Source organism: Lissotriton helveticus, chromosome 7 (assembly GCF_964261635.1).
Source record: "Lissotriton helveticus chromosome 7, aLisHel1.1, whole genome shotgun sequence".
Lineage (NCBI taxonomy): Eukaryota > Metazoa > Chordata > Amphibia > Caudata > Salamandridae > Lissotriton > Lissotriton helveticus.
In genome coordinates, this window is record NC_136068.1 from 1,446,279,127 (window position 1) to 1,446,293,252 (window position 14,126).

Genomic DNA, 14,126 nt, shown 5'->3' on the forward strand with positions numbered 1-14,126 from the left:
TGATGGGCGCTGCGATTAACACGAATACGTGAAGAAATGCAGGCAATCTGCCCCCCTCTGCGCTCCATCAGGAAAAGGCAGACAGCAAGCTTAAAGGCGCAACATGTGCTTTCACAATCATTAACATACATTAGTGATTGTGAAAGCACACGTGGTGAAGTTGTGCGTGCTGCCTGCCTTTTCTTAACAGAACTCTGCAGTTTGTGTGCCTAGAGTTTATCCATTTGTATCTCTTCCTTGAGTGACTTTACAACTTGTACATTTGCAATTTTTTTTCCTGTTTGTATCTTTTATGTAACTCATGTAATGCTAAATTCTTATGTATCGCAACTGGTTCTTTTGTAAAGCGCTCAGACACCTTCGGGTAATGTTCGCGCTATAGAAAATCGCATTAAAGAAAAAAAAAAACAATCTGTGCAAAATAGGATATTGTTCTAACAGCCTTCCTGCTGCAATGTGTGTAACTGACAAGCTAAAAAAAAAGTCTGCCCTCATAGGTCTCAATATTGCATGCCTGTCAGGCCGGCAAATGACTGTTAAAAGTCCCTACTGCGGCACCTACAGCCACTGGCAGCGCAGCCTGTGACACGCCGCCGTTGGTGAATCTCTGCTAGCGTGGTATGCTTGCCATCAGCTGGTTTAACACAAGCAGATAACTCAGCATGTCACTGCAACTGTTGTCGAATATCGGAACAGGGAGGCCATCTACTTAAAGATATAGCTCGGTTGACTAATGCCCCTGCAGTGGAGACCGCGTGTGTCATCGATGGAGACCACCCGATCACAATTTCCAACTCTGGGCTTATTAATATATATTATTATTATATATGGCTTTGAAAGTAATCCCGGGTCTCAAATTAAGAATACATCGTGCAGTGGGCAAGAAAGTTGCTTCGGAGATTAGCCTGCATGTTGCAGATTCCAGCCCCAGGAAGATATCTCAGTGGGTCATGCGGATGTGGCAGAGATGTCCGTAAAACTGCAGGGCGCGTGTTTGAATCACGGTTGGGTTGAAAACTGTGCTCAGCACCTACTGAGGAGAGTCTGTGTGTGACTGGTGAGTCACGGGTTCGAATCCCAGCAGGCCTTTCATCCGGCCGAGGCCAGAAATAGTGTTATTTCTGTTCCCCTCTGCGCTCATCCGGGCACCCCGGGGCTGTGCGGGCACTGCCCTCTGGTACAGGTGTGAAGGACTCCAGGCACGCACAGAGGCCTGCCCTACACATGCCAACTCTCCCCGAGTCCGCCGGCTCTTCCCGCTGTACCCGCAGATGCTGGTAATATAGTTCCGCAGGATAAAGCACCTGCTTGGGCTGAGATTGTGTAACATTCCGCAGTTCTCAGGTTTGTTCACGGAGGGAGACAGTGAGATAGAGGGAGGAACACAGGGAGAGAGAGGGAAACAGAGAGAAGGAGACAGAGACAGGGAGGGAGACAGAGGGACGGATACAGAGGGACGGATACAGAGGGATTGAGACAGAGGGAAGGATACAGAGAGAAGGATACAGAGAGAAGGATACAGAGGGAGACAGACAGAGGGAGGGAGACAGACAGAGGGAGACAGAGGGGGACAGGGAGAGGGAGATGGAGAGTGAGGGAGACAGAGGGGGAGACAGAGAGAGGGAGACGGAGAGGGGGAGACAGGGAGAGCGGGGGAGACAGAGAGAGGGAGACATAGAGAGGGAGACATAGAGAGGGAGACAGACAGGGGGAGACAGAGGGTGGCAGACAGAGGGTGGCAGACAGAGGGTGGCAGACAGAGGGTGGCAGACAGAGGGTGGGAGACAGAGAGCGACATACAGACAGAGTGAGGGAGACCGAGGAAGCGAGACAGACAGACAGAGGGAGGGGGTAGACAGACAGACAGAGACAGACCGAGGGAGACAGACAGACAGAGACATAGGGAGACAGACAGAGGGAGACAGAGGGAGACAGAGGGAGACAGAGGGAGAGAGAGGGAGGGAGACAGGGAGACAGAGGGAGGGAGACAGAGGGAGGGAGACATAGGGAGAGAGAGGGAGCGAGACAGAGGAAGAGAGAGGGAGGGAGACAGAAGAAGAGGGAGGGAGGGAGAGAGGGAGGGAGACGGAGGGAGGGAGACGGAGGGAGGGAGACGGAGGGAGGGAGACGGAGGGAGGGAGACGGAGGGAGGGAGACGGAGGGAGGGAGACGGAGGGAGGGAGACGGAGGGAGGGAGACAGAGGGAGGGAGACAGAGGGAGGGAGACAGAGGGAGGGAGACAGAGGGTGGGAGACAGAGGGTGGGAGACAGAGGGTGGGAGACAGAGGGTGGGAGACAGAGGGTGGGAGACAGAGGGCAACAGACAGAGGGAGGGTGACAGAGGAAGCAAGACAGACAGATACAGAGGGAGGTCGACAGACCGAGGGAGACCGACAGACGGAGACAGGCAGAGGGAGACTGACCGACAGAGGGAGACAGACAGAGACAGACAGAGGGAGACGGACAGACAGAGGGAGACAGACAGAGACAGACAGAGGGAGACGGACAGACAGAGAAAGACAGACAGAGGGAGAGAGAGGGAGGGAGAGAGAAGGGGAGGGAGACAGAGGAAGAGAGAGGGAGGGGGACATAGGGAGAGAGAACCCCCTTCCCCCCCCCCCCCCCCACCGAACCACCCTTAGGTAGTTTGGGCTCACAATGCTACGTTCGCTCGCTACACTGCCTTACTGTGTCCCAAAATGATGCATCTCCAAAAAGTGTGTCCCCCACCATAAAAAGTTTGGAAAGCTGTGGCTTAACTATTCTAGATAGACATTATAGTGAAGATCCGTTTGCCCTGAAAAAGTCCTTCTGATAAGGACGAAACACGTCGGCTGTCTCTCAATCATCCTGAATATGTTTTAAAGACTCCATTGAATAAAGGAAGTCATTTTTGAAGAATATTTTGCGGACATGTATTTTATTTAATCCGTTGTCCAATTTGTTATGTGGCGCAAATGTGATGATGAGCAAAAATTGCTAAACTCCTGTATGGGAATTACAGTGTGACTGTGTGTGTTTTTCAGTGTGCACACTTGTTTTCTGGGTAATTCCACACCACTTATATATTGATTAGTGATAGTGGGTTAGGTGCAGAGGCCCATGTTTAGACTATTTCTATTCTTCCAGTGCATGCATATCTCCTAACCGGGACTGCAGGAAGTGAAAAGCTGCCCCTCTTAAGTAAGTGTAAAGAGCTAACAAGGTTTGAGCCTTTGTTTTCCCTCCGCTTAATTTACATCACGTGTGAGGCTCCTGACTGCTCACAGCCAAGAGACTCGAACAAAAGGAGGCCTGATGACCCCTCAAATTCCGCTTTTGTTTTGGGTCCAGCAGGAGTCTTAAATAAGAAAGCCCCATCCCGCCTGAACATTGTTGCTTGTTGGAGATGGAAAGCAGACAATATGCAGGTGCTGCTGAAAGTGTCCCAGTGTTTGAAATTACACCAGGACGAGTTCAGAACATTATTTAATAGGGCACAAATTCTTGGCAGGGTGGACAGCATTCACCCTGTGAAAAAAGTGGGTGGACACCATCCACCCACATGTACCCCTGACTCATGCCAAGAGTGCAATTATGAGTGACATTTCAACAGCTTTGAGTGGCACTTTCTTGAGAGCAAATTCAGCCTTATTCAACCAAGTAAACTGGAACCCCATTCCCAATATGAACAAACATTCCCCACACAGTGCATTCAAACACCACACAGCCATTAGAGCTAACTCCATTCATATCCACCAGAACCAACCTGCTCCTTCGCAGTCTATCTTAACCACATTCACATCTGCAGTGTTCAGTTCACCTGTGCCAAGCAAGATTCAGGCCAGGTTGAGATGGTGTTGCTTTGCTGATTTTTGCAGGAGAGAGGCCGGGCCTGGCCTTTCAGGACTAGCCTCAGATTGTATGGTGCTTCGTTATGGGTATTTAACAAAAGTGGTAGCAAGGGATACATTATTACATTAAAAGACTTTTTAATGGAGAATATGCTTTTGAATACTGTATCCTTTTTATATTTGTTGTAAGTTGCAAACCTGTCTTATGACCCTTCATGTGGTGCTGTATGTGTAGAAATACACTGTCTTTTCACTTTATTAAGCAAATGTTTGAGTGATATTTGCACTATTTGTCGCTGCACCCACACATGCGGTTGGGTTCTTGGCGCACATAGCCTTGGCTGCAGCGCACAGAGACCTTATCCTGCCGCACACAGAAGAAAAATATTAGAGGGAACATTGCTCACAACATCACTGCAATATCTGAAATGACAGCATTGCAGAGGCACAAGTTATAGTTAGTTAAAATGACTATAACTGGGGAATTTCAGTGGTTTTGTTAATTTAAAATGGTATGTTTTAACAGCTACCTTCTCACTGTAACACTCCTTTAACCTTTGTTTTTTGTTCCCTTAATGACAATCCTCAGGATTTGAGGTTCACCTACTCAACAAGCAAAAATAGATTAACTTTTTTAGATAGTGGCCTTTACAGTGATCAAGACAAAATTGGTACACAATTTTATTAGAAATCCTAAGGCGGGAATAATCTTCTTTTTTGCAAACAGTGCACACCGACAGCTCTGAACTGGAGCATACCGTTTGTACAATTCCTAAGAATAAAAGGGAATTGTTCTGAGGTGAAATATTATGACCAAAAGTCCAAACAGATGACCTAAAGGTTTTCAAGACATGGTTATCCAACATCTGTTCTAATAACGTTCTGGACAGAGCTAAACAAAAAAACAGAGATCTTCTAATACCAAAAAGGAAAGGGGACTCAATGGAAGTCAGTAAAATTAGATATATCATGGATTTCAGTTAATCGGAAAAGGAGATAAAAACATTGATTACGAGTAATTGGAAGATTATAGAACAGGATGAAGACCTAAGAATCATCCAGAAAAAATATCAAATTGGTTACCCCCCAAAAGACCTGGCTTCCATGAATGTACAAAATGCAAAGCCTGCAGATGGGGGTACAACAGAAAAATGGTTAAGCTATTAGATGGAAGGATAAAAAATATCAAAGATCATGTACATTGTGAAAACACGTGTTGTTTATTGCATTTGAATGTGTAAAGATAACATAGGAAGTACTAAAGCTCCAGATTTTAGAACATTTTCTTGCGATTTCAAATGAAGATTTGACCTATGTTATTGCAAAACACACATGAACACAATGGGGGCATAAGCAAAGTTGTATTTTATGAAATTCAACAAATTGCATTGAATCCAAGAGTAGGTGACAGTGAACTAAATTTACAAAGATCTGAGTCAAGATGGATTCTAGAAATTATTACTGAAAATCCATGGGGCGTAAATACTGATGCTGAACTCCATGTGCATCTTGAGACTGAAAAATTGAACATCTGTCTTGCTATTATTAGTGATACGAACTGTTTTAATAGAAAAAGAAAAATGTAATACCAAAGCGGAGTATAGAATAAGGATAAATGTACTTGAAAGTCTCTTGAACTTAAAAATCTCAATTTGATTTTAATCAATTTCAAAGCCATAAAGTGTGTTTTAACCAGTTAGGTCTATAAACCATCAATTTATGAATATCTTGTCCAGATAGGATTTTATTAGGAGGATAATATATGTATTTATTTGTTTAGGTCTCTACCAATTTATTTGCATGGTTTAATTTGTATATGATGAGTTGCACAAAGCATTTTTATTATCCATAGGCACAGATCCGTTTTGCACTGTCTAAAATGAGAACTGTAAACACAGCACTGGTCTATTATTTAGCCTATACCTATGCCATGCACATAAAAGAAATGTTTACAAATCTTCTTGAGATAGTACAAACCATTTGCAGATGCACAATGTTGATCTCATTTTTTTTGAGAAAATTATTTGTTCAGCATCTTTTGTAAACCTTTTAACATGTGTAAAAGGCGAAAAACATGGTATATGGGCAACAAGCACTACACTTTAGCACTTTATTAGTATTCAGAATTGGCACTAAGCACTTTATATAGGCCATATCTGGCTCTTATCTTACCAGCACCAATCACTTTATAGTTGTTAGATGGAGAATCAAGTTATAGACGAGGGACCGTAGGGCCATATTAAGGCATGAGTCGTTTTCTATATTTATAAGCACTAAGCACTCTACCTTTAGGCTGCGGACTAATTTTTTTTGTGACTTAAATGTCATTAAGTCTGAGTATTAGAGATATTGCACTTTCATGGAGATTTCTCATTTTTGATGCAATAAATATTTGCAATCAATGAAACGATCGTACAGAGGGGTCATAGAGCCAGAATAGGTTGTAGGCCATTGTTTGTTTACAAGCATTTTTATTGATTACATCTATATGCAGGCTGTATATGGATGTTTTCTGTGACACAAAGGTTCAACAAGTTGAAGTTTTATATGCTTTGCATTTCTGCAAAAACATTACATCTTATATATGAAATCTGTTATCGTGTATAGTGCAAGTAAAATATTCTGACCGATCTATTAGCTTGCAACAGTACTGATTCTATAGCCTGTCTAAGTGCCTATGATAGAAAATAATACATACGTGGTTGAATACAACATAACCGTATTATAAATATTGAGCTATGGAACATCCTAGATGATCTGTGAACAAGTGAAAGGTCCATAAAGGCAAATAGGAAATACAAAATAATAATAGATACAAAAATAAATCTATATCTAGACCACACCAAGTGGTAATTCTGAATGAATATATCTACCTAGATGGATATATATATATATATATATATATATATATATATATATATATATATATATAAATTCAAAATTATCACTTGTGTGCTCTATTGTTCTGCTTTGTAACAAATCATCTGGTAGTCATTTTCGCAAGGTATCTCAATAGGACAGTTTTAAGATGTTTAAAGGTACACTCCTCACCTTGCAGATTTACAAATGGCAAATCTTCACGTGCGCTTCTTGATATTAACTCTGTATGCTGTTGAACATTTTTACCTCCCTCCCGAGTTAAAGAGGGAGTTACTAGTTCAGCTGAACTCATGCTTTTACGGTTGTAGGCCTCATGTATGAAATGATATGTGGTGGCAGACCATGGTTCATGAACAACTTCATGTATCTTAATGATAAACAGAATATTAATTGGATAATGTGGTCTTATCTTGTGGCCACAAATGAGAACATTAAATCATATTTAACTTCAGAGCCTTAGCTGGGTCCGAGTGTCAATAATTCTTATGTTCATTGTATATTGTGCCTTGTCTTATACCTAGAGTGTATGCTCCCATTGGAAGTTTTGTAATTCTGCTGTTTCCATCGGACATATTAATCGTTTAAACTAATCCTGTAAGGAGATTTACTAGACCTTGCTAATGTCAGAATCTTACGCTTTGAGGGTCACCGTGACCCTTGGAATCATTAGGCATCTCCGTAGTGTTCACCTGGAAAGGGAGGAACTGAAAGTAGAAGACCGTATTTCAGATAGAATCTTGCCTGATCAAGACAAATTCCTCCAGTTTCTCATTTCTTAAGTTCTCATACCCCAGAAAATTCTGGAAATTTAAACTTAAAGGCTTTTTGCTTCCACTTAAATTTTCTCTAACACACAACTCACAACTTCCGGTTCCTGCCTTCCTCCGAAACCTTTTGACACAGTCTAGAGCAGGGTCTCCAACCTTTCCTGTAACAAGAGCTACTCCTGTTCAATGAAAATTATCCAGAGCTACTAGTATTATTAGTGTTGTAATACTGACTGTAGTGGACTAGAAAACCTTAGTATCCACCATAGGAAATATTACCAGCAGTGATCAACTCTGTGCATCAAGCAGGCTTGAAAATAGTATTGTAAAAAAAGCCAATGTCAATCTGGATGATTTTCCGTAGGTAGTACATTTGCAATTCACATGCCACGCAGGTAATAATAGTATTAAGTGTCTCCAACCCAACATGATTTATCACGTGATTTAGCATTCAGATATCAGCTTGTTTTAAATATATTCAGCCAAGTAAAGGCATCTACCTAATTTAGTAGGATGGGCTGCACACAGGAGGGCTACTTACAGGTAGGTATCTGGAGAGCTACCAGTAGCTCGCTACCAGTAGCTCGCGACCTAGAGCCTGCACAGGCCTCCTCCCTAGAACAATGCATGGAAGCAAAGCTCTGTTGAACTTCCATGAAATACTGGAGAGCGCCATCAGCTTGCGCGTAGTGTACGAATTCTAAAAATATCATTCCACAATGTCAAGTCAATGGCGTGCTTTTAATCATGGTTGCGGGTATATCAGACTAGACTTTATGTGCAAGTCTCCGCTCACCCGCTACTGCGAGGGCTCTTTCTCTATTGCATCGACCAACACTGTACCTCTGGACAGGAACGGAGGTCGAGGTTTTGTGGTAATGCATACATGCCGCGAACATGTCCAAAAAGATCCGCATCGTGCTTGGGTCATTGTATAAACTGTAACTACTCTCCCTTTTGCCCCCTCAGGCTACACAATTGTCAACAGCGACGCTTTGCTTCGAGTTAAGGATGAGGACAAGCCAAGTGTTAGAGATCGCCGCTGTGCGGATGCTGTGAAGGACGCCTTGGGTAATAGCCATGGTTGATTTTTCTGTGACGCAGTAACTGTCCCCTTTTACATTCCGTGTGTATATTTTCCTGGCTGGTAAAGGGGGCTGATCTTCGCAGTGATACTGTTGAGTCCTAAAATGCAGAGACCATGATTATGTATAATCGTACATTTCCGAATACTTTCGAGATCCCCCCCCCCCCTTCCTTCTGTGAGGGCGCTGCTTCGAACACGTGTGACTGTTCCAGCGGTGGGCCTGTCCTTGCACTGAGGCCGTGTAAACTTAACTGCAAACAATACCCTGTGTGAGTACATTCTGACCTACAAAGAAACCTCTCAGGGCAAAAGTAGAAAAAAAAACCTGGTTTAAAATATTGCAGAAGAAATAATAACAGGGGTAACGGCGCAGTAATTAATAGGGGTGCGGTAAGGGAAAGGGGAGTATGGAATAGTGTATTGCCTCCTCGTAAGTCTTCCTCGCTGCATGACTAAGAAAGTGAGCTTCAGCTCCAGACCAGAACCCTCCAAAGCAAAAAAGTCAGCCTCCCATCCCTCCCATCCCAATATGGCTGACCCATTATACCCTTGACCTCTATAAGAGGCGGGCTGGCCCAACCCTTCAACCTGTTTTTTTTGGTTCTGCACTGCAGATTCTCGAGAGAGTGTTTCAGGTAAGTTGGGGCGAGGTCCTGCTCCAGCAGGTCCCAGTGCCTTGGAGGGGGGTGGGGGGCTTGGGGCTGTTCCTTCTTGAGCGGTCTATCACACTGGTACCCCCGCCTTCTGGCCCTCGTGCTGCCTTTTTGGGTTTGAGGCTCTGCTGTAGCAGGCTCTGGTGGTTGCAGGCTCTTGGTTTATTCTCCCCTACGCTCCTTCCCTTGTAGCTTGTGGCCCTGCTATAGCAGGTGCTGTGTTCTGCTGCCTGGCTGCCCGGCACGGGCAGGCTCTGGCGGGGAGTATTTTCGGCCTTGCTCCCGGGGCGGCTGCGGGCTTCTCTATGGTTTGCTTACGGGGTCTGGGGCTCTGCCTTCCGGTCCTTTCGTTCCCCGGCTGTGTATGCTGTGGTTTATGACCCCCCATTGTCTGTGCCTGGGCCTCCCGTCGGTGCTCCTTGATCCCGAGATTCCACTTGGTTTCTGGTAGGTGCGGGGCCTGGCTGGCTTTTCCCGAGTCTCCAGTTACTCATTGGGGAAGCTTCCTGGCAGGAGACGGGACTTTGGCTGGTTTGGGCACGGGGGCCCGCTGAACCATTTTACAAGTCTCTGCCGTGCCCCCATTGGTCTAATTGCAAGGGGCCTCGCGGCGTCCAACGCTCTCAGTCCGTGGGACTGGCTTTCGGCACAGGCTGCGGGGTTTCTCTTCTTTTGTTTTCCGTGCTCCTCGTGGCTCCTGGAGCTTTTCTGCTTATGGCTGGGGCGGATGTGGTCCCCGGCGCAGGCTGCTGCCTCCCGTTGTGGGGATTCCTCCCATCTCTTCTACGAGTCGAGGTGCCGTTTTCTGACTCGTTTCTAGTCTGGCCTCCGTTGGGCGGGCCCGGGCAATTCCGGCTCGCCGCTCGTCTGTGTCCCTCAGGTGCACAGGGTTCCGGTCTGTGGTTCTTTCCTTGGCTGTGGCCTACCCTGTTTTAGTCCAAAGGGGCTGGCAGCCGGCATTGGCTGTTAAGGGACTCTGTTTTGGTGGTACGACTCTATTGCTGTTGTCTCGTTTCGGACTCTTACATTTCGTTGTTTCTGGGTCGTGGTAGCCCTGTGCTGTGAGGCGGGCACAACATGCTGTGGGTGTGTGTTGTATATATGTCTGTATTTACATGTTTTGCAGTTCTGGATTTTTCCCGATCCGGGTACTGTTTGGTCCTTGGTTCCCACCTTTATGGACTAGTATTATCGGACCTGCTTCTGAGGGCAATGTGTGTATCACGACTGGTGTTGCCGATCCTGCTTTGTGGCGCATTCTGTGAATGGACTTATGGGTTTTTTGCTCGCGCAGGATGTGGGTTCAATTCCTGCCTGTGCTCCACATTGCATGTGTGTGCTATGTGTACGTAGTTCTTCTGCTTGCTCCCTTGGTTAAGTTGATTCCTCGATTGTTCACCTGGATGAGGCGCTGTGGCCTGGCAGTTTAGGTGTCTGACTCTTAATCCGACGGTTGTAAGTTCCGTCCTGCTGTCTCACTTGTTCTGAGTTCTTTTTCAAGGATGGGGTTACTTTTTTATGTGGCTGGACACTGCATTTGAGCCTTCCCTGTGTTTTCTCACTCTTCCTTTTCTGGGGCTGGCAGTGGGGGTTCCTTTGGGTAGTGCTACACGCATTCTGATGGAACTGTGCGTTTTGTCATTATTGGCCGTCCTGGTGGTAGCCCCTCCATCGTGGCTTTGAGCCTGCGGTCCGTTTCTCCGGCTCTCCTAGATTGTACGGGGTCTGGCCTGGTTGATCCCTGTTTGGCTGTCCTCCAGGGGATTCCAGGGGCTGTTGGCTTCTGTGTTTCTGATGGGGGCGGGCTTCTATTGGCGCCTGTCCTTCCTTCCCTGGGCTGCTTCTGTGTGGGTGCACAAGCGAACTGGGATGTGGCCATTTTTCCTCGTCTGTTTCTTCCACATTCCCCGAGAGTCCCTACTGGTGCTTGAGACACTGTGTTGGGCGTAGGCGCTTTGTGTTTTTTCTTTTCTGCACTCCTTGTCGTCTGCTTAAGGTTCAGCAAGAGTGTGGCTCTCCACTGTGCAGCTTGTTCTTGGACTCCTTGCCCCCGATGCAGGGGGGTCCCCTTCATCTCGGAGGGTGCTTCCGTCTACCGGTATGGCAGAGTATGTTTTTCGGCATTTTTTGGGTGTGTTTTGGAAGCCTAGGTTGAGGTGGCCTCTTACGTGCAGCCTCTGTGTTTGTTATCTCGGATTTTGTTTGTGCTTCCCGGGGCTCGTTTTCATGCGGGTCCCTTGTTGTGCTTTCCCTTGTCCGTGGGTCACTGTGGCCTGGTGGTTGAGGTCTCTTCCTCCACTTGTTTGTGTTCAAATTCTTTTCTAGATTCCCCTTCACAAGCTTGTGGGGTATTCTGGTTGAGACTGGGGTCATTCTCCTTTTGTTGTCTGGATTGCATTCAGATGATCTGGTGAGGTAGTTGGGTGTAGAGTTCCTTCCTCTCTGAGGCACCCTCTCAGGTATCTTTGTACACAGAGGTGTGGCTTGCTGCCACAGTGTTGGGGTACTGCGTCTTGACATTGGTTGTATACTCCAGCTTCCCGTACTTGGTCTTCCAGGGCCCTATGGCACTACTACTCTAAAAGCATCTGATCTCGTCTAAAAGCATCTATCTCTATGTCCGAAACTTAAAGATAGCTGCTACCATACTTTACAGGCTGACTCTTTACCTCTCTTCTGTGAGACCTGCAATTACACTTCTCAATTCTCGAAGAGGGAAAAGCGGGAGACAGCTAAGTTAAAAATGTCTCTACTGAACTGTAGATCTATGAAGAAACATAAAATAGAGATACATGATTTACTGACGGAGAGTGGCCCTGATGTGCTGTGGAGACGTGGCTAGACGAAGCTTCGGCTATTGCCTGCTCAGATTAGACAGACAGAGACAGAGAGGAGGGGGGTTAGCTCTTATCTATAAGACAGACTTAGAATGTACCTTACAGAAGGCTACGCTACCTAATAGCGAGAGTGGTTTCTTCACAATAAAAGCAGGAACCCAAAAACAACATTGACGGACTGCTTATATACCGCCCACCCGGAGGGGCAGCACAGTTCTGTGACCAACTTACAGAACTGATAACCCAGCCGGCACTTCGGTACACAAAATTTCTTATTTTGGGTGACCTTAACCTTCACTTTGAAAATACTGAATGGGGGGAGGCACAGGCTGTGGCACTAGCATTGAAATCCCTAGAGCTCAACCTACAATCTAGGTCCCCCTCGCACCTATTAGGGCATCTTTTGGACCCTATCTTTGCTAACTGGGAGGGTGTTAATGTCTCCTCCCCGATCAGAACGATTTGGTCTGATAATTTTATCATTCCGTACGAAATAGAAGGTATCCCCTCAGAAATTAGAACTAACAAACCCTTACCCCAGAAACGTAGAGACTGGAAGAAATTCAAGCAGGAGACCTTTAAACTTGCCCTACTTGAGAAACTCCCGCCCCCTAGCAACACTTTGCAGGAGGCGTGGAATAGTTACGAAAATTGGGTGTCCAATGCGTTGGATATGGTAGCACCCTGGACACTCAAACCTCCCGCAAGACAGACCAAAACTGCCCCTTGGTTCTCTAAAGAACTCAAAGTAGCCAAAGCAAAATGCAAAAATTTGGAAAGATACTGGAGGAAAAGTTACAATCCAGAATGTAAGTCACATTATAGAACAGAACTAAAAAAATATCATAAACTTGTAAGATCAGCTAAAGGCGCCCACTTTAAGGGTAGAATAGAATCTGCCGACAACCCCACTAGGGAACTCTTTGCCATTTATAAAGAACTAACGGTCCCGACCAGACTCTAAGTCCAGGACACCTACTCCAGCGAGCTATGTGACTCCTTAGCTGACTATTTTGTTGGCAAGGTCGACAAAATCCATGCCACCTTCACAGACTACGTTGATCCTTTGAGTAAACACGTGGAAGTAAGAGACAACTCTACCATTAAACCTCGTCTGACATGCTTTAAAGTACCAGATAGGCAGGAATTGCTGAACATTGCTAACAGCATACAGTCTGGTTCCCCCTGTGACGTGAGTCCCCCCCAATCGCTGTAAGGGAGTCTTGGAGAGTATGATCGATCAGATTACACATATCGTCACTCTTTCTTTCCAAGAATGCCATGTGCTTGATGCATGGAAAACAGCCCAGGTTATCCCTCTGAAAAAAAAAAAACTATGTCCACATCTCCCAACTTCAAAATCTTCGTCCCATCTCCCTTCTTCCCTTCTGTACGAAAATAGTGGAAAAAGTGGTAAATGGGCAACTCATGAAATATCTGGAGGAGGAATCCCTCCTCCACCCCACACAATCTGGGTTCAGAGCCGGCTACTCTACGGAGTCAGCCGTTCTCTATTCCACTGAGTGTCTTAGCCAGATGGTGGATGAAAGACAGACAGCAGCGTTGGTTCTATTAGACCTCAGTGCAGCTTTTGACACCGTGCTGCACACAACGCTGCTGTCCCGCCTCTCAGATATGGGAGTGGAGGGATCTGCCCATGCCTGGTTAAAAAAATTTCTGGAAAATAGGAGTTTTCAGATGCACTGTCCCCCTTTCAAATCTTCCCCCCCGGAAGCTGAGACATGGGGTTCCACAGGGCTCTAGCCTGAGCCCTACTTTGTTCAATCTCTATATGGAATCCCTGGCTCATATAGTTGAAGCTTTCGGGGTGGATATTGTCACTTATGCTGACGATACCCAACTGATGATCAAGCTTACGCTCGACCACACGGAAGATGCTACTAACTTTTCTAAATGCTTGTCATCAGTGGCAACGTAGATGAATAACAACTGTCTGCGCCTGAACGGCGAAAAAACAGAACGTTTGGTTGTTGGTAAATCCCCCTCTGCCTGGTCGCACATGTGGTGGCCTACTGAATTGGGCAATATTCCCTCTCCCACGGACTCTG

At 45.9% G+C, this 14,126-nt stretch overlaps 1 protein-coding gene across 1 annotated transcript in view; it reads left to right on the plus strand.

The window, feature by feature from the left end:
* Nucleotides 1–14,126, plus strand: part of LOC144769520 (uncharacterized) — a 270,191-nt gene that overhangs the window by 217,553 nt on the left and 38,512 nt on the right. Inside the window, exon 12 of the mRNA XM_078653661.1 lies at nucleotides 8,450–8,551. Within this exon, the coding sequence (XP_078509787.1) occupies nucleotides 8,450–8,551 (102 nt within the window). The remainder of the gene's footprint in view (nucleotides 1–8,449; nucleotides 8,552–14,126) is intronic.